Below are 21,566 nucleotides of genomic sequence, written 5' to 3' on the forward strand. Positions count from 1 at the left end.
CATAAGTCTCTTCTGAGTGCATGTGTGTATATGTATATACATGCATGTGTGCATGTATGTATATATATATGTGTGTGTGTGTGCATGTATGTATTATACATGCATGTGTGTATGTCTCTATTAATAATTCATTATTGTATCAGTCAAAAATATTTTGATATGATTATAAACATATTGTTACCATTTTGATGTCTGCTTTCCCTTACTGGCATGGGTTAGATGGGTCAACTTCAACAAAGTGGTTTTTCCATTTGTTGTGGCCCTTTGCCATTTCTTTTGCAAGGTTCAACATCTTGGCATCTGTCTTCATCTTCTTCAGGTTCCTTCTACTTGCATTATGTGGCATTTTTTTTTCACATTTATTTCCTTTCTTTATGCATATACCATTGCGGTCTTCTCTCTTGTACACTATAGTAAATATCTCTGCTGATCAGTTTTCCTCTCTGCATGTGAAGTGAAGTCTGTTTATATATACTGTTATATATAAACCGTTGTAGATGTTCGTTTATATCCAGTGCAGCATGCTACCTTCATTTCTTTCTTGCTTTCACAAATTTCCAAATTCGCTTCCCAACTACATGGTTTCGGGTTCAGTCCCACTGCGTGGCACTTTGGGTAGGTGTCTTCCGCTATAGCCCCGAGTCGACCGAAGCTTTGTGATTGAATTCGGCAGGCGGAAGTTACTGCCGTGTGTGTATGTGTGCGTATAGCTGCTCAGTGCCTCTCCAAAAGAGAGAGAGAGTGTTAGTGTTTTTGCCACAATGCATTATTGCACTTCAGACACGAGTGTCATACAATCTGCCCTTCATTCGCTGGGAGAAGAAGCTCGTTCTCATCAATAACTTTCTCAGCTTCCCACCCCTTCCTTAGAATGGTTACTGTGTTTTTGCAGCACCTACCTTCACTGCTAATAGTTACCAGATGGTTGAATCACTTCATTTTTTTGGGGGTGGGGGGGTGCTCTTGCTATTAGCTTCTTTTGTGAATCATTTACATTTGAAATCCTTATTCTCTGTCAGTTCATCTGACAACCTGTTGCACATCATCATCATTTAATGTTATTCTAGGATTGGGTATACACTATAGAGTTCTTAGCTCCTTTTTGCATATCAAACTTGTCCATTTCCTTGTCAATTGAAGTGTTTTATTATTTTTTTTTTATGCTGAGGCTTCAGTCTTTCTATATTGACTTTTTGGTCTCTTGAATTCTAGACCCAACATTCATGTTAAGAACCTTGCTCTAACACTTCCATTGATCTGTCTTTTAAAGATTGGTCATTGTGAAACTGGAATTTTTAATGGCAGCTAGTCTTGAACTTTTTTGTTATAGTTTGGTGAACCATAATAAAACATAAACAAGAATGAGACCTTATAAGTATCTACTTACATATTAAATTCCTCAAAGAGCTTGATGCTAACCTACTTTTCTTGCTACACTCTTTTTTAATGCTTTGTATGGCTCTCATGAGTCATTCTTTTCTTCCCAGTTTTCAGTGCCAACCAAATTATGGAACATAACCCTGCCAAAATCTTTCTTCAAGTCAGAAAGTTTGTTCATTAGCCTCAGTAAGAAGAGGGTATTGTTAGCTACATGTTCTAGCTTGGAACTACATCTCGTATAATCTAATCCCATTTCTGATTATTGTTGTTGTAACTTTCTCTGCTACTTTCATGACTGGTGTGTTAGTTTAACCCCTTTGATACCAACCTGCCTTAAACTTCCATCTGATTCTCTGACACAAACCTCTGGCTTAAAAGTGATCCACATTTCAAACATCATTTTAATAATAACAAAGTTGTTAAATTCTTAATTATTTTCAAAATTAATTGAAACAAAAGCAGTGTATTTCAGCAGAAATATGGTAACAAAAGAGTGAAAACCCCTCTTGGGACATTTTTCTAAGCATCTCTTTTCCCGTTGGATGTTTTTATGCTAGACATCGGATATAATACCTCCTTTCATTATTTGATTTCTTTTCATTTATTTAATGAAAACCTGACAGCATTGTGGAATATGTTTCTCTTATGTTTCAATTTAGAAGTGTTGTTTATGGAATTCTCTTTTATTTATGAATTTCTGTTTCCTTGTAGAGCCTTACACTGTTAGAGAAGCCCGAATTCATGTACGACATGTAAGGGACTTATTGAAATCGGTTGACCAAAATGATGCCTATATTGGAATTGATTGTAATTCTTTGACTTGTCTCAATGCTGTATTTTCAGAAACACATGGTAAGTTGATATTAAACAAAAACAAATTTTGTAAAATGCACAATTTTCATCAATATTATCATTAGTGTTGGAATAAACATCAGTATTGCTGGAAGTAAACGGCCTATGACATTGCTCTTCTATAATATTACACTGCTAAAGGAGGAGAAGCATGATAGTTATTAATATAATGTTCCAGTTTTTTCTCATTCTTTTCCCTTATAATTATTATTAGGCTGTAAGCTGACAGAATTGTTAGCACACTGGGTTTCTGCCAAAATTTAGGGAGACAAAAAAAAGGCTGTGAGCTGGCAGAACTGTTAGCACGCTGGGTAAAATACTTAGCAGCATTTCATCCGTCGTTACATTCTGAGTTCAAATTCCGCTGAGGTCAGCTTTATCTTTCATCCCTTTGGGTTCAATAAAATAAGTACCTATTGAATACTGGGGTTGATATAATCAACTTAACCCTCCCCGAAATTGCTGGCCTTGTACCAAAATTTGAAATCATTATCATCATCATTATTATTGAGGGAGAGAACACTTGGTAAAATATACGAAGCCCAGTATACCCATAATGACTACCCATCTGATAAGGGTACACTAGGCACATGCATCACAACCATATGTGCGCGACATGGTGATGTCATATCCAGATAAACAGCACATGACCTTGTGGGTGAGGGCCCAGTTAGAATTTTCTTCTGGTCAAGTAGCTCATCCCGCTCAAATAAGGATTGTTTAAGGATGTTGAACAAAACATCCATGTTTCCAAAGAATTATCCAAACCCCAAAGAATTCCTTTCAATACATGGCTATGACGCTCCCCCACTACTTCTGCACGTGGTCAGAGATGCACATATCGTCAGCCACCAAGGGACATGCTCAACTGGTTATGGTCAAGCAACTGACCAGCAAATCTGTGGCATCGAGCAGAATATTTGCGGTAGCCAATCTTTTATATCAAGACAAAACAATGTACATGATAACACTTCCAATCAGTTAAGATCAGAAGCCATGAGAGCCACTGCCTGGTACTGCATCAGGGCATTTATTATTATTATTATTATTATTATTATTATAAAGGTAGTGTGTTCACAGAGTCACCGGACAAAATGCTTAGTGGCATTTCTTCCTGCTTTACATTCCGAGTTCAAATTCTGCCTTTCAGGGTCAATAAAATTAAGTACCAGTCAAATAATGGGGTTGATGTAATTGTCTATCCCTGCCCCCAGATTTTGGGCCTTTTTATTATTATTATTATTATTATTATTATTATTATTATAGACATTGACTTCATGTTCACAAATATCACTACTTTCAGTGTCGTCTATTACTTGTCTCGACTCCCATTCTAGGTTTGATGTCTGTACTTCTTTCCTCTCCAATATCAGAGATTATATGATTGCAGAATCTGCAGATTCGTTGCTTTTTACCAATGTAAGAAATTCTTATTTCTGTTATTATTATATAAATACTCTAATGACACTTTTGAAATATTCTACAGATCGTAAGAACCGTTCAAGATTGGAGTCTACAGACTGTTCCCCACCTGAATTTATTTTACCAAATTCTAAAGAACCACCTTTACTTTACTTGCATCCTTCTATTAAAGAACAAAAGGTAAGATATGTTATTAATGGAAATTTTTTGGGTAGTGGTTTGCTGACCTTTGTTCTTCATCCACACGATCAGAAATGCTAATAACTCCTCTCCCACCCCAACCAATCTTCTGTTTCATGCACAAATAATTGACGTTTACTTTTTGGATCAAGCGCTCTGTGCATAGTTAGGGTTTCTATTGCATCTAATGCCTCTATTCTTTGTCCATTTCACTATTCTGGGATTATAATGTGACAATAGCAATTGCCTGTGTGTTGATCAGATTTATCAGATCCTTTGAATTAAATTTAGACTTTATCCCTTTAGCATTGATATTACTCTGTCTAATGTAATACTTGTTTATTCACATTATTTTAAATTAATCATGCATTATCTCATAGCTTTGAGATTCTGATGATGTGATCGTTTATTTTCAAAATGACATTGTAGAAAGGTGTGAGAGGCAGGATCTGGTTAATTTGAGCTCAATATGGCCAAGTTAAATTATAAAGGGTTAATATTCCAATTTTTTGAAAAAAAATATTGTTTTCACCTTTTTCTTATGCATTTTGATTTATTGTTGTTATCGTAATTAATATTCCAGGGGCCACAGTGCTTGAAAGTGATGACATACAGTGGCTGGAACCCACCTCCTGGTAACCGAAGAATGCACGGTAAACTAAACAATATTGTATTTATTTTTCGCAAGTATACAAACACACACACACACGCTCTTGTATGAGTTAAATATAAAATAAAAATATAAAATAAAAATATAAAATTTAAAAAAATATAAAAATAAAAATATAAAATAAAAATATAGCTAATGGAATGTATCTTATCCCAATTAATTTATAATTGACCTGTTTAGGATCCTTTGTTTATTATATGATCTATTTCCTCATGCTTGCATGGGGAAGAGGCATTACTGTAGGATGTTCTCCATAATGCAAACCATTCCAACTGATGTAAGAGTGGAGCCTATTTTTACTCCAGTCTCATTAATTAGAGCAAGCAGATTATTCAGATTCAGCATTCAGATTATTCTGTCAAATGTAATGCTTATTTATCCACATTGTTTCCAATTAATCATGCATTATATCACAATTTTAAAATTTGGATGATTTAGTAGTATTTTTTAGAATAACTTCATAGAATAGGTATAAGAGGCTGGATCTGGCTAGTCTGAACATAAAATAGGTAGAATATTTGGGCTGGAAATGGCCAGTTTAAATGCTAAAGAGTTAATGGCTGTAGAAAAATATATATATTTTTTTGCTTAAGAATATAATATCTAATTTTTTTTTTAAATACAATTTTAATACAATGTAATTAAATTTAAAATATTAATCTACAGGGTGGTAACAGGAAAATATTTTGTCTTTTATTTTAAAGCTACCCATCATTATTTTTGCTCATGTTTAAGAGTATATGTACAGTTGTAATTATGGATCACACTTCTTTTAAATATAATGAGATGGCCCATTCTTCTGTCTTTTCTTATTTAGTGTTTACCTTATCAATTGATTGCTACAGAAAAGTATTATTTGATTTATAGATTTAAAAGCTTGTTAGATTCTAGCAACTCATTAAAATTCCTGTAAAGAAATTAAAAAATCTGTTAAACTCTGAAACAGTTAATGTTTCTGTTTTAATATAATTGTGTAATGAGATAATTAAAAGTGATTATTCTCTTAATTTTCCAGGTGATCTCCTCTACTTACATATAGTCACACTGGAAGATAAAAGGTTTCATGTCACTGCTTCTACACGAGGTTTCTATTTAAACCAGTGAGTGGGCTTTTGTTTCTCCCTGACAAATTTTTAGCTGTTTCTCTTCCATCACCAATACCTCTCTCCAGACAACTTTCAGGGATTCTGGTTTATCAAAGTTTATAAATTAGTTTATTTTCTGAAGTGCTTATACATCTAAGTTTTGGCTTTTAAATACTGTTTTCTCTCTGGGAAAGACAGACTGTTATAGTTCCTGTGTGATGTATGCGACAGTTACTTAGCCCAAGGGCAACCCTGACTCAACAGATCTATAAACAAAGGTATTTCATTATTTAATGAGTCTTGCCTCTTTTATAAACAGTGGTGGTGTTAACTTGAGAGAGATTTTGCTGCTCTTTTTAGCAGAACTAGTAACCATGTTGAGGCTCCTTCATTGGTTTGGAACCCCTTGTCTACATAGCAACCAGCACTCAAAGGATCTTATTGTTTGACTGACTAGAAAATATAACTCACAATGTTGAAATGTTAGTATACTGCTTGAAGGGTCAACAGGTTATTTCTAGTCAGCTGCGTTATGTTGTGCTCCTAGCAAAGACATAACTCCCAATAACCCAATTAATTTAATTGCAAATACTATTAATTGTTATATTTGTTTATGTAATTCCTCCTCTTCAACTTAATTTTCACTTCTATGGACATCAGAGAGAGTAATATTTCTGTTGTCTACAATAAAATGGAGACATTTTCTCTCAGTGTTTTCAATTTTCAGGGAGGAAACATAAAAATTTGCATATTGAACTATTGGTTTTGGTTATGATTACATGTCTGTGATTTTTCACAAAAAAAAAAAGAAAAAAAAGTGAGAGAGAGAAACAGTTTTCTTATTTATTAGATCCTGCAACTGAGTACTGAAATGCTGGATCTAATAAATGTTAGCTTGTTCTGTTGAGCTAATCTCTCATTGATATGAAGAAATCTGCATAAAGTTAATCCCTGAAGTCACTATAAAATATTTATGTCTTCCCTTGTCTGTTTTTTTTTTTTTTTAATTGGTCATGATCCAGCCAGGCTTTCTGTTAGCCAAGGTTGGCCATACATGTGCAGATCTGGGCAAGATTTTTCATGAAGGTTGGTGGCTGCCTATGTATGCAAGTTTCTTCTCCAAACTACCTATGTGGTATCCAAGGAAAAGGCCCCCAACTGTTTGGGGCAATACGTCATTGCTGCCAAAATACAAAGAATCAGAACAGATACTGATCATCTAACAGTTCTACACCAATCCACTCTCCTGGACTGAGACATTTTTCTTTTTTCAACCCGAAAGGATGGAAAGTAAAATTAACCTTTCAGGTTTTGAACACAGAATCAGCACAAATACAGGAAAGCATTTAAACACTCTAATGATTCTGCCATTTTGCCACATCTCATATTTGAAAAACTTCGCTGACCTATAGGTGTGGTCATTTAGTTCCAAGATAGCTTTGACTTGGTAGATCTATGATTAAAAGATATTCCAACCATGACATTTTTTTAAGCAGTAGTAGGAAATTTAAGGAAGATTTGGTTCTATTTCTTGTAGGCTGAACAATCACATAAATGCTCCCTTACTGCCTTATGTGTATTGCTAAAATAAGTCTAGGAGAGCAAACTCTTATGTAATGCAGAGTCTTATTTCTTCAAAACAAGTTAACAGTAATAATATACATTGGGTTTCAATGTAATTCTAAGTTTGTGTAATAAGTTTTTCTATTTATTAACCAACATAGAACAATACTAAGTGGTGAATATGAAATGTGTCTATTAAATGTTTTTATTAGTTAATGTCTATTTCATATTAAAGGCGACAAACTGGCAGAATCATTAGCACACTGGGCAAAATGCTTAACTGCAACGTGTCCTTCATGTTCTGGGTTCAAATTATGCTGAGGTCAACTTTGCCTTTCATCTTTTTGGGGGTTGATAAAATAAGTACCAGTTGAGTACTGAGGTTGACATAATTGACTGTCCCCACCCCCCAAAATTGCTGGCCTTGTGCCAAAATTTGAAATCGATGTTTATTTCATGTTTCACTCATTTTATCTTCCTTCCAGATGTACAGAAGATGAATTCAATCCTAAAGTTGCCGCTCAAAAGCACTTATCACATTCTCTTATTGAACTCCTGAATCAAGTAAATATCACATTTGTTTAGAAAGAGATTTGTTATTGATGTTGTTTGTCTTTTCTAACTTCAAGTATGTTAATATTTCAAATTTCAAAATATATTTTAAAATTACTTATATTCTATGAAAGAGCAAAATTAACTTCCCCTTCTTCACTCTTATACATGTGTGTTATATCCCTAGAATATAGTATAGCCCAAAATTCTGTACTGAATTCACTACAGGTGTGTGGTTAAGAAACTGGCTTCTTGACCATATGATTCCAGGTTCAGTCTCACTGCATGGTATCTTGGGAAAATGTCTTCCACTATGGCCTGGGGCAGACAAAAGCCTTGTGAGGGAATTTAGTTGACAGAAACTGGAAGAAGACCACCATGGTGTCATCATCATTTAATGTTCCTGTTCTGTGCTGGCATGAGTTGGATGGTTTGACAGGAGCAGATGAGTCCAGTCACTGCTTTAGCATGATTTCTATGGCTTGGACGCCTTTCCTAATGCCAACCAACCAACCAACCAATTTACTGCTTGTTCTGGGTGCTTTTATTGTACTGCTAGCATTAGTGATGTTACCAAAAGGCAGCAAGCTGGCAGAATCGTTAGTATGTCAGGAGAAATGTTCAGCAGTATTTCGTCTGTTGCTACATTCTGAGTTCAAATTCCACTGAGGTTGACTTTACCTTTCATCCTTTCAGGGTCGATAAATTAAGTACCAGTGAACCACTGGAGTCGATGTAATTGACTAGTCCCCTTCCCCACAATTTCAGGCCCTGTACCTATATTAGAAAGGATTAGTCATGTCAAGCAGGTCACAAGACTATGGAACCTGATGTAGGATGGGAGAGCAGATTTATGCTAGGAATTGAGGGTAGGGTTAGTGTTTGAAGTGGGGGGGGGCAGGTTGTGGAGGGGCTACGTGGTTACATTTAGAAGAATGGGTGAGAGTGCTCTGTAAGAGCTGCAAATAGTGATGGTGTGTTCAGGTGGACTCCTGAAGATGATGAGGTGTGAATAGTAGTGATGGACACGGAGGAACTAGGAGTGTGGGGTGGGTCAGTTGGGATTTACAAAGAGTGTAGGGATGGAGCAAGAGATGGGAAAATGGAAGGTAAGCAATGTTTGTAAAGGGTTGAAGTGTGGATAAGGGGTGGGGTGGAATGTAACCATTGTGCAGGGAAGTGGGGGAGGGGTGAGCAGCAGCTACTCAAAGACAGCTTCTGTAGTGAAGATATAGTTGAGAGGTGGAGGGGGCAAGAGAGAAGGGACATGCTATTGGGTAGGCTACATGAGTGGGGGGAAGTGGAGGTAGGTGTATTGCACAAGGGGAAATAATTTGATGGTTCAATATGGGGAGGAGGGGGATTAATGTAATGTGTGTGAGTATAAATATATGTGTGTATATATATTTATTCTGTGTAAATCAAGAAATGATGAGAGGGAATTTTCAACATCATCATCACTTTCCATGTTGGCATGTGTTGGATGGTTTGACAGGGGCTGGCTAGTCAGAAGACTGCACCAAGCTTCACTGTCTGTTTTGGCATGGTTTTTACAACTGAATGCCCTTCCCAACACCAAGCACCCAGCAGGGCAGACTGAGTGCTTTTTATATGGCATCAACACTAGCAGAGTCCACCAAGTAACTTGTAAGACAAAGATCTTTTGAGAGGAGAGAGGGCATTGGAGGAGGTGATTTTGTGTCAGATGATGAAAAGTACAAGAAAATGAGTTTTCGCTATACATATTGACTTTTAAAAAATCGTCTGACATTGAGGCATATAAATCTGTGATGGAAGAAATAGGTATTTTTTTCTGTCATAGGTTTATACACTCCAACGTTAGACTTTTTTATTGTCAGTATGCATAGTGAAAACTTATTTACAAAATAAATATTTATATATGAGTGTATGTGTATGCACTTGTGTCTGTGAAACAAATATCTGCAATTGCTTGTATGGAAATGTGATTGGCAGCAGTGTTGTTAGCTTCTCTTATCAATAAATCTTCCAGGTACCTTGTTCCATTGAATCCATGAGGAATAAGTGATTCTTTATTTGAAAATTAGGTAAAGGTTAGCATTGAGGAAGGGCATCTGGATGTAGGAAAATGCCTCAAATAACATTTGTCCAACCTAACAAAGCATGGGAAAATGTACATCAATGAACGGATGATATTTATATCAGAGTGGGCGAGTGAGACTTAACCCTTTTGATACCAATCCACTTGTGACCAATCCCTTCTGGTTCTATGGTATAAACTTGTTTTAAAGTCATCTAAATTAAAACCTTTCATTAAAATTTCATTTTTATTTATACTTTAAAAGTTAGCTTAATAATGACAAAGTTATTTTAATAAATTCTTCGTTAATTTTCAAAATTAACTGAAACTAAGGTAATGTATAATAAGAGGAATATGGTAAGAAAAGGGTTTAGGTGTTTCAGCATTTGTGAATCGGTCGATAATGTTTTATGGCATTGAAAATTCTTGTTTTCAGATTAGTCCTTCTTTCAAAAGAAATTTTGCAATTTTACTCAAGAAACGAGCTCAAAAGCACCCGTTTGAAAGAGTGCCAACACCGTATCAAGTGTATAGTTGGGTTTCTCCCCAAATGGAACATACCATTGATTACATTCGAGCTGAAGATGGTAAGTCATTTATATATTTCTATTGTGAGATTAGTTATTGGGCTAATCTGCTTTTCCTTATTGTTTGGCAGAAATTAAGAATTCACTGTAGATTAACCCTTTAGCATTTAATCCCACCATGTCCAGCTCAAATGTTCAACCAGTTTTTTGTTAAACTGACTAGATACCTCTCACACCTACCCTGCAATGTCATTCTAAAAATATACAATGATATCATTGAAACCTCAAAGCTACAAGATAATGCATGGTTAATTCAAAATAATGTGAATAAATAAGCTTTACATTTGACAAAGAAATCTGAATGCTGAAGGGTTAAAATGTTAAACCATAACCAAAAGAGAGAAGATTGATGGTATGTAATTATAATGAAAATTGAAAGTGGATCAAAATGGTATGAATGTTAGGGTGGTGAGAGTGGGGATTTGAACCAGTTGCCTTTTCTTGTTATTTTCTAAGTCAATCAAGGACAACCTGCAGCTAGTGGGATTTCCTGAATGGAAAAATTACCATCAGTGTTTTTAGTAGTCCTGCTTGTTTGACGATGAGTCACGCTCTATATGACCTGTTTTTTGAAAAAGGTGGCATATAAAAAGTACCGAATACTGTCTGTAAAGTGGTTGGTGTTAGGAACATTTTTTTTTAGGACCAGAAGAATAATCCATCATATTTCTGCAACACCTGTATTTTTATGAGATATCTTTAGTTAGTGTCTTTCAAATATTATACCTACTGTAATAAATTTATATATATATATATATATATTTAATATCAGTTGTATAAAGCAAAAGACTTCTTGTAATAGATTAAAGAAAAAATTGGGGCACTAATGGGTTAAAATAAAAATCAATTCCAAGTATTTTGGGAGAATTTTTTTCTTTCCAATGCTGAATATTTTGATGCAAGTTTTAGTACAAATATATCTCATATCTTGATTATTGAAATTTCTGGTATATTTTCCTGTTATCAGAAAGTTTCTTGCGATCATTGTTATAATAAGTTACAGTTGATTAAATTTTTGCAACATAAAACCACCTCATCACTGCTCGTTACTTTGTTTTGACAATTTGTATTGAGCTTTTCTAGAGCTTCTTTACCGGGGTTAGTATAACCTCTATGTTGAACCAAGGCAGATCTCACTTTGATTACCTGTCCAAATGTAAATGGTAATTACTTATTGAATATTGATTGGCTTTAAAAGAGATGTAACCTTCTGTATCAAGCACAATAGTTTTTCAAACTTGGGTTTAACTCGAACATGTTGGCCAAATCTGTGAAGATTTATGTATGATTAGACATAAACAGGAAATTATTATACCAAATTTTATCAATAGTTAATACAGTACAAATTGATACTGTATTAACTATTGATAAAACCTGGTAGAGTCATTGCTGTCATCAACATCATCATCATCATCTTCAGTTAGCATGTTTTCCAGGCTGGAATGACTTGGATGGTTTGATAGGAGCAGGCAAGCTGGAGAACAACACCAGGCTCCATTTGTTTGTTTTGGTATGGTTTCTATGACTGGGTGCCTTTCCTAATGCCAACCACTTTACAAAGTGTACTGGGTGCTTTTTATGTGGTGACAGCACTTGTACTTTTTATGTGGCACTCAACACCAGCAGGATCACCGAGCAACTTGCAAGACAGAAACCTCTCAGCTGGGAGTCAGAGTAGTATTGATGGAGGTGGCTTTGCACTAGTTGAAAGTTAAAATACAATTGAGGGATAGAAATAGGTATCTTGGTATAGAGGGGATGCTTGGATACTCCAATTGGAAAAGAAAAGAGAGGAAAATAGGTAGGCAAAGCAAGAGTGAGAGAGAGATTATGATGGAGTTGTTTTTGGATGTATGTAGAAGGTACAGTGAGGGTGAATATAAGTAGTACAGAGGATTGGAGAGAGAGAGAGTGAGATGCGTGGGGAATGTTTCTTAAGGGTGTTATGGGAGATTATTGGAGTTGGGGCAGAGGTAATTGAAGCAAGTGATAGAAGTGGCTTGTTGGTGGGGATGGTTATGGTAGATAGGTGAGAGCATTGAGGGTGATTGTGTGTGGGAAGAGTGGAAGGGGGCATACGTCAGGTATTGATCATGGAGTGAGGAAAAGCTGGAATTCCAGGAGAGCAGCATTTACTTAGTCATGTTTCTAATGGAATGTATATTGCTTCTTTACTAAACTTGCCTGAGTTAGCGTCCTTAGAGCCAAGTCCTCTCCAGATGTTTTAAATCTCAATCAGTTTGTGTTGAAATTATTCTGCCATTTAAACTCAAATTGTAGAGTAAAAGTTGTTGTAAGTCTCATTGATAATGGTTAAAACTTAACTGGAAACTGATGACAAAATGGATGTATTTTTTATCTTTTAGCATTTTCAACACGGTTGGGATATGAAGAACATATACCTGGCCAAACTCGTGATTGGAATGAAGAGATTCAGACAACCAGAGAATTATCCCGAAAAACTTTACCTGACAGACTTATTCGTGAAAGAGCTATATTTAAGGTTTGTAACATTGTTAAATTACTCTGCTTAGATTGAAAGCTTGGTTATTTTATTTCTACAAGATTTTGTTTCTTATACTTAAGTTCTAGAATTTGTGAATTTAATAAAATAAGCAGCAGTAGTATACTGTTTAGTACAATTGACTGTCTCTCCTATAAAAAAGAACTTAGGTTGAGAGAAAAATAACTATTTATGTAAATGCTGTGAATGATTAAAAATATATTTTTATTGGAAAATTAAATTCAGAATTGAAACAATATGCAGTTTATTTCTGTAAAGATATTTCAATATCCGTCTTTTGGTACCAACCTACCAGAGTCGACCGATGGTTTACAGAACTTTGCTTTATACTGTTCATATCTAAAAACCACACATAATTTTTATGTAAGAAACATTACCTAAGTTACATTACCAACACCAGCTTCATAATGAAAAGGTTAATTATTTGTAAATCCTTCCAAATTCTTGATTAGTTTCAAAATGATTTGAAACACATAGATCATTGAAAATTCGAACACAAAGGTGTTCGAATTATTCGAGTTCACTTTGTTTCATTTATTTTATTACATGCTTGATAAAAACGTAGAAGGTACCCTACCTACTTGCTCTCAATGAAGCATGATATCATCAAGTTCTCGACTTTGATTCGAAATTATTGACCTCAGAAAGATGGAAGTCAAAACTGAACTGGGCAGAGCTTGAACTTGTAGTGCAAAGATGTAACCATATATGGGAACATTTTCAGCCGAATAGAAAGGGACAACACAAGTCTTACTGTAGCTGATCATTAAGTTGGCTCACACACACACTCACACACATGCACTATGAGTGTGTGAGCAACAGCATTAGCGTTATCTCTTACTGCAGTTACTGCTACCAAGCTTTGTATTACCATTCCTGCGGGCCAATAAAACCAGTAAATAACAATTCACTTTTTGGTGTTTCTTTTGTTTATTGTCTCATGAACTTCAATTGAACTATTTATAGTAAAATAACCCATTATATTCAATGACCCCTTTGGTGACCTGATTTCACGTTATATAAACCTGCTACATTTTACAATCCCAACCTGAGAACAACCAGGCTATTTTTACATTAAGTAACACACTTTTCTTATGTTACATATTTATTTTATTTCCTCTTTAAGGTAAACAGTGATTTTGTATCAGCTGCAACCCGAGGTGCTATGGCTGTGATTGATGGGAATGTTATGGCCATTAATCCAGGAGAGGATGCAAAGTAAGTGTCAAAAATACTTCTTTGTATGTTTTGGGTGTCAACCTACATCTTCCTGCTCTGTAATACGTGTTCTTCCCTCGTCCACTTCTTGTTATGTGTTAGATATCCCCTCCCCCTTCACTTAACAGCTCTGTGTTAATGATGTCACCACATGGTAACTTTCTTTGAAACTTTAATGATGTTTACTTTTCTTTACTAATATCATGTTCATCCTTCGGTTAGATCACCATCAACTTTTAGCAATGTTTTAAAGGAAGACCAGTTTTTTTACTTTCTGGTGACATACTTTAACATTTTCCTTTTTATTACCTTAGTCTTCTAGCTGTCTTTCTCTCCAGCTAGGACATCTTTTTAAAAAAGTAAACAACCTCATGTCATTTCGTGTGCAAATTATGACAAGAAGTTAGCACCCTAACCACATCATCATTTAGCGTCCGCTTCCCATGCTAGCATGGGTTGGACAATTCAACTGGGGTCTGTGAAGCCAGAAGGCTGCATCAGGCCCAGTCTGATCTGGCAGTGTTTCTACGGCTGGATGCCGGTTCTCAATTCAGTTCACATTGCATGGCACTTTGGATGAAAGCCATCTGATTGGATTTGGTAAGTGGAAACTGAAAGAAGTTTGTGTGTGTATATATATATTTGTGTGTGTGTGTATATATATATACACACACGCAATATATCAGCATGGCTGCAGCTCTGAGCTGAAACCAGAGAAAAAAAAAATGGTGTCATGCAAATGACACCTGTGCCAGTGGCATGTAAAAGCACCCATTACATTCTCAGAATGGTTGGTGTTAGGAATGGCATCAGCTGTAGAAACCATGCCAAATTAGACTGGAGTCTGATTCAGCCTTCCAGCTTGCCACCCCTGGTCAACCCATCCAACCCATGCCAGCAAGGAAAAACTGACATTAAATGATGACGATGAAAACCATTTATATCTTGCACAAGACATGTAGCTCTGTTTAGTTACATCAGAATATTTGCTTTACTACAGCTTGGTACTGTCAACAGATTTTATGTAACCATTATAATCTTGCATTGAACCATAAGAATTTACTTTTTCTTTTTATGAGTTACATTAAAATGAATGTTTGATGTGTTTTCACAGGATGCAAATGTTTATTTGGAACAATATTTTCTTCTCTCTTGGATTTGATGTCCGTGATCATTACAAAGATTTTGGTGGAGATGCTGCTGCTTATGCTGCACCTGTAAGATAATTTTCATGATGTAAAAAACAAAAAAAAACAGATGTTGGTGATTCTTCATCTCGTGTATGTGTGAGTGTGTGTCTGATATTGCACTGTTTCAACCACAGTTTCCTTCTACACTTGATAGTTTTGGAAAATATGGTTGTTTCTATGTTGTTGAAATAATTAATTTTTACTGTTGGATGTCCTTCCTTCTATTAACTATTCAATAGTGATTAATCAGTAGCACTTTTTGTAGGCCAGGTAAGCTGTGGAATTAGAGTTGTTGTCTTGCCTAAGGGTACAAATCAATGTCTATAGCCAGTTTTGAACTCTTGTTCATATAATCAATATTGTAGCATCTTAACTATACAGCCATGTATGTATACATACATAGATACATGGCTGTATAGTTAAGATATATATATTTGCTAGTAGGGACACTGTATTTTGTCTTGCAGTCATAATACTCTATCAAGTATATTAAACACTTTTGTTAGCAGTGTCATTCAGTTACTTTTAAAGTTATCTCTCCTGATTTCCTACAGAAATTAGAGCCAGCTTGAAGTTATGATGTTTTGTATACAAATACATCTATGTAAACAATGTAATCAAAAATTGGTTGGATATGGAACTGGAAAAAGAGCAAGAACTGAAATATGTATACACACCCATTACCTATTTTTCTATCTTTGATTGCATTGTTTATATACGAAGCATTGTAACTTTCTGTGCTGTCTCTAAATTCTATCTAAAACCTGTTGAGATAAATTAAAAAAGATATGTGTGTGTGTGTTGTGTATAATGATAGTGGTTTATTTAAAGTACCCTGTGTACATTTTAAAATGTCTATAATACTGTTTAATTTATGTGTAGTTCCTAGCACTTGAAACTGCCAAATTAAATTATCTTTTAGTTTTTTTGGAAACAAACAGTGAATATTTATGTAGTTTCTTAACCAGTTTAATGAAGCAGACAGATATTTAGCAGTAATCTTTGAGATGTGGCTTTAATTTTAATTAACATGGCTTACATGAAAGACAGTATGGTTATAGTTAAAAATATTAATTGATTCATCTGTCTATTTCCATATCATAGCAAGATTATAAGAAAAGAAATAACAAACGTCTTAATTCTTTTGATGTTATAATTGAGTTTCTCTTAACAGTTTTGTAACTTTTTTTTATTTTTTCTAAAATAGGGAAATGACCTTCAAGGAGTAAAAGCTTATTTTGGAATTGACCCTGAAGGTCTGTATATGCTTGGAACTATTGTTGTAGATTACCGTGGCTATCGCATAACAGGACAGTCAATTATTCCAGGTACTTTTTACTTAATTTTATTTTTTTCTTGTATGCTGTTTTTTTTTGTGAAAATACTTGTAAATATTTATGTACTTTTTTTTTTGTTTTTGTGTCTTTTTTTTACAAACTTAGATATTTTAATTTGACACCTGTAATCAACTTCAGGTATGAAGATTACAAAAGTATTTAGGCTTGAAAAGCTGCATTCAATAAAGTAAACTACATCGGTCTCTCTTTCGTTCCTCTAATTCTATTCACAAGTTCTTCACAGCTTATGAACAATGCCCGTAATTTTGTAAATTATGCTGCAGATATGACACGTGAAATTTTTAGCAACTCTCTTCTTCATTATTATTTACCTGTTTTATTTGGTACTGAAAATTACCTTATTTTTCTCTTTTAAGGTATTTTGGAAAGGGATCAAGAACAGTCAGTTGTTTATGGATCGGTTGACTTTGGAAAAACTGTTGTCAGTAATCCAAAGTATGAAGAATTGGTAGGTTATATTTAGTTGATGTTAACTGTTTAATTTCTGATATATAGCTTTTTTTATTTATATATGATGTGGGTTCAAATGTGGCTTTCCATGCTGGCATGGGTTGGATGGTTTGACTGAGATCTGGCAAGCCAGTAGGCTGCACTAGGTTCCAATCTGATCTGGCAATGTTTCTACAGCTCGATGCCCTTCATAATACCAGTCACTCTGAGAGTGTAATGGATGCTTTATGTGACTCTGGCACAGGAACCAGTCAGGCAGCACTGGCATTGACCACGCTTGAATGGTGCTTTTTATCCTTTTTTTTTTTTTCAAACTTGTATGGGTTGGGTTAGTTCTTAAATTACCTTGATTCTTGTTGCAACCCCTATTCTACCATTGTAAACTGAAATTTTTTTTTTTATTTGTAGCTAAACATAATCACCCAAGAATAACTAATTAAGTTCAGGTTTAAAAATTCAATTGTCTTTTTATACATTTGTATATATTTCTTCTTAAAATTGATCCTATGATATTTTTGTTGAGATTTAGATTTAAGGTTTAATCAATATTATTATATTTGGTAATTTTATAATAGCAGCACTAAACTACCTATGCAAATAAGCAACACACCTGTTTGACGTGTATTGCAACCAGTCACATTTTATGTTGGCTTTGATAAAATGTATGTAGACATCAAAAGAACTACCATTTATTTTGCAACAAAATGTAATCATTTTAATTGTCTAAATGAAAATTCTCTTAGAACGATGATACAAATATTAAACTTTCATCCATCAGTCAGCTATTTTCAGTGAGTCTATGACAGCAAAGCCACCCTGGTGGCCAATATCAGTTGCAGAAAACATCACAGCTAAAAAATGTGGATTTTACATCTTGTGTGGAATTTTTCTTGACCAAATTATAAATAAATAAATACATGGTTAATCTGAGAGAAGATAATATTAAGATGCAACACTCCTGTAACAGAGTTTATTTATGATGAATTTATGGTGTTACACTTTATTCGGGTATATTGTCACAGCATTGTATTTACATGCTCAGAATCATACAGTTTTGCCCTAAAAAATCACTTTAAAATATCTTTCAATATGTCTATAATGAAACATGCTAAACAAAATTACATTCTTTGTTCTTCACTAAGGAAACTCTGAGCTTTTCTTTTTGAAGTAAACTCTACCAACACATTCATGTTCTATTTTGTATTTTTAATTAATGCTTATTATATTTTTCTTGTGTATTTGTAGCTCAAGAAAACTGCCCTTGCTCTTAAAATTCAACCTCACAAGTGAGTCACTTTTTAAAAATACTATTCTGTCAATTGTACCACATAATCACACACACACACACACACACACACACACACACACACACACACACACACACACACACTCCCTCTCTCTCTTATTGCTCTAATGTTCCTTTTAATATTAATATTTGTCCTAGTTAACATGATTACCACATTTAAAGCCACTAAACTAAATCCTTCTAGGCAGTGCCCCAGCATGGCCACAATCCATTGAGTGAAGCAAATAAAAGATGTAAAAGAGTGTTTTGTTGTTAATGATGGGATTCACTGAATCATTTCATCTATAAAGGCATAAAAATGGATGTAATCATCATCATTATTGTTTAACGTCCGCTTTCCGTGCTGGCATGGGTTGGACGGTTTGACTGAGGACTGGCAAGCCAGGATTTTGCACCAGGCCCCAATCTGGCAAGGTTTCTACAGCTGGATGCCCTTCCTAATGCTAACCACTCCAAGTATGTAGTGGGTGCTTTTTATGTGCCACTGCTGGCATGGGGTCCAGTCAGGTGGCACTGGCATCGACCACACTTGAATAGTGCTTTTATGTTCCTTTTAATATTAAAACAACCACGCTCGAATGGTGCATGGCAGTAGCAATAAAATTTATCATTATTTCATTGCACAATTTCATTAAGTTATTCAAAATATGTTGAATTAAAATATTTCAGGGTTGTAAATTCTAAAGACGAAGAGATTGAACTGTATTCCTCAGTTGAATGTAAGGTGAGGAACTTTTTAACTATTTCTATACTTTAAATTTGACATTGTCTTCATTAAATACTGTTTTTTTTCTCTTTATGTGAAATGAATGTTATTAGTCATTTTTACTAGCTGTTACTTTTTACTTTTACTTTCACGGACCTTCATGGTCTACTGGGCTACTGCTTTGGTTTTCCATGATGTTAAGTGAGTAAAAGACAAATTCTCTTCTTGATAGGATTCCAGTCTGTTTATCAAAAGAAACTTTTACCACAAGTGGATTCGAATTCAAGCTAATGAATCACTCCTCAATTTTATAGCACTGCAACTTACAGTATGGAAATTCACCATCCTGTGGTGTTACTTGAAGCTTGGTGAGCTGAGCCAATGTAAGTTTAGTGTACTGTGTACTGATGATACAATATAAACAACCAATTGGTTAGCTATTGTCTGGTACCCAACTACCGTTTTTTATTGCCTAGCACACCGAGAAGTGGGGCAATGCCTATAACCTTTCCAGGCCTTTCTACACTGGTGAGGTCAATATTGTTGATGTTTACAATCAACTTATACACCCAAATCTATTTATATGTGTATTAATTTCAGTCTATGAACAAAGAGAAATACACATTTATAACCTTGTCATGCAACGTAATTTTTTGGTAGACGTTTTGTGCTTTGAATTTAGCATATTGATAAAAATATTTTTAAAATGTTTGAGTTGTTGAATGTTCTATTTACATCATAAAAACATTTTTATTATAATAAACTCAAGTAATTATTCAAAACCTGACATGTACTAAAATATTTACCTAAGTAATGTATTTGTGTGAAAAACTAGAGTATAATAAAAAATTTAGAAACCTTGGTTTTCTCCTGCAACAAAAATTGTGATTTGAGAATAAATATTTATGGCTTTTTTTTGTTTTATAAAAAAAAAATTAAAATACTAAACGCTTTTGTCATATGAGGGAGGACTGCATGGCCTTTTCTCTTTGTCTTTGGAACTGGTAGGGAAAAGAGCAGGAAAAGATTATGGCTCATCGCTTTGCCTCCTTCTGCCCCAGAACTCGATACTAATCACTATGTTCAGTTCTTCTGGCCAACAGTCATTCCTCCAAGCTAAACTAAAAAAAAAAAAAAATTGCTGAGAACCATTCCATATGTTTACAGTATTAGCAGAGTGGACTCTGCTAAAGTCCTCCAGCTTTTAGCTGGTGGCTTTAAACAGGGTGACAGATTTAAGCTAACCACCCAAGAGTAGTTACAGTTCTTCTAACTGGCTTCTATACAGTCTCTGTCTATTCAATTTTATGGTTTTACTTGATGTAAGAATCTAATAAAAGACAATTGATCAGACTGCTCTATGTAGTATCCAAGTGATTCTGAAGTGAACATCTTAAACAAGTAGCCAAAACTGCATGGAATTATTCATTTTAAAACAAAAGTTGATTTACATTAAGAATGCATATGTAAAGCTAATTCAGTATTTTCTAAAAATTCTTATTCAATTTTTAAAGAATTATTGGTACATGTTTCCAAATTTATAAATAATTCATGTACAGACAAATATACTTTTTCCCTTCAAGTGAAACAATAATTTATTTTCTAAAACTGAGTAAATCTTTTTTTTTTCCAGGGTATTATTGGAAATGATCAACGACATTATGTTCTAGATCTTCTGAGAACATTTCCTCCTGATGTTAATTTTCTTCCAGGTAAGATGAATTTGGTCAATGAAGTCTTTAGGTGAGATGATGCGGAGAATAAATTTGTGTGAGGGGCTGGTAGTGGAGATAGTAAAAAATTCAGAAGCTTGCTTCCCAACCAAATGGTCTTGAGGTTTCACCCCCACTTCACAGCACTTTGGGCAAATGTCTTCTACTATAGCACTGGGAAAACCAAAGCCTCATGAGATTTGATAGATGGAAACTGAGAGAAGCCTGTTGTGTGTGTGTGTGTTTGTACATTGTTGTGTATATGTATTCTTGTCTTCTCACCTTATGATGGTTGTAAACAAACATCACCAACATACAAGTGTAATGTTATTTGTTTCCAATCTTCCATGGAAAGCATGTCTGGTGATATGGAAATACTACCTTATTGGGAAACAGGTGAGAGTTGGTGAACCGGAGTGTCGTCCAGCCAAATTCTATCTGACCCATGTAGTCATGGAAAAGTGGATGTTAAATGTGATGATGATACGTGTGTGCATGCATACGTATATATATGTGTATATGTTCCTATGTATCATCATCATTTAACATCCATTGTCCATGCTGGCATGGGTTGGATGGTTTGACCAGGGCTGGCCAGCTGGAAGGCAGTACCAGACTCCTGTCTGATTTGGCATGGTTTCCATTGCCAGACATCCCTCCTAATGCCAACCACCCTGAGAATGTAATGGGTGCCATTTGTGTAACACCAGTATCTGTCACTAATGCAATTTTACTTGGCTTGATGGATCTTC

The 21,566-nt window shown here is 34.8% G+C and overlaps 1 protein-coding gene across 1 annotated transcript in view; it reads left to right on the forward strand.

Annotated features, from left to right (window-relative positions):
* The window catches only part of LOC115222523 (clustered mitochondria protein homolog), a 63,500-nt gene that overhangs the window by 12,012 nt on the left and 29,922 nt on the right, over positions 1-21,566 (forward strand). The window contains exons 4-17 of the mRNA XM_029792777.2: positions 2,092-2,232; positions 3,719-3,834; positions 4,418-4,487; positions 5,520-5,604; positions 7,638-7,716; positions 10,200-10,350; positions 12,717-12,853; positions 14,001-14,092; positions 15,207-15,309; positions 16,490-16,610; positions 16,997-17,088; positions 18,336-18,376; positions 19,066-19,120; positions 20,736-20,814. Of these exons, the coding sequence (XP_029648637.1) occupies positions 2,092-2,232; positions 3,719-3,834; positions 4,418-4,487; positions 5,520-5,604; positions 7,638-7,716; positions 10,200-10,350; positions 12,717-12,853; positions 14,001-14,092; positions 15,207-15,309; positions 16,490-16,610; positions 16,997-17,088; positions 18,336-18,376; positions 19,066-19,120; positions 20,736-20,814 (1,362 nt within the window). The remainder of the gene's footprint in view (positions 1-2,091; positions 2,233-3,718; positions 3,835-4,417; positions 4,488-5,519; positions 5,605-7,637; positions 7,717-10,199; positions 10,351-12,716; positions 12,854-14,000; positions 14,093-15,206; positions 15,310-16,489; positions 16,611-16,996; positions 17,089-18,335; positions 18,377-19,065; positions 19,121-20,735; positions 20,815-21,566) is intronic.

This window comes from Octopus sinensis, linkage group LG20 (genome assembly GCF_006345805.1).
Source record: "Octopus sinensis linkage group LG20, ASM634580v1, whole genome shotgun sequence".
In the NCBI taxonomy this organism is placed as follows: Eukaryota; Metazoa; Mollusca; class Cephalopoda; order Octopoda; family Octopodidae; genus Octopus; species Octopus sinensis.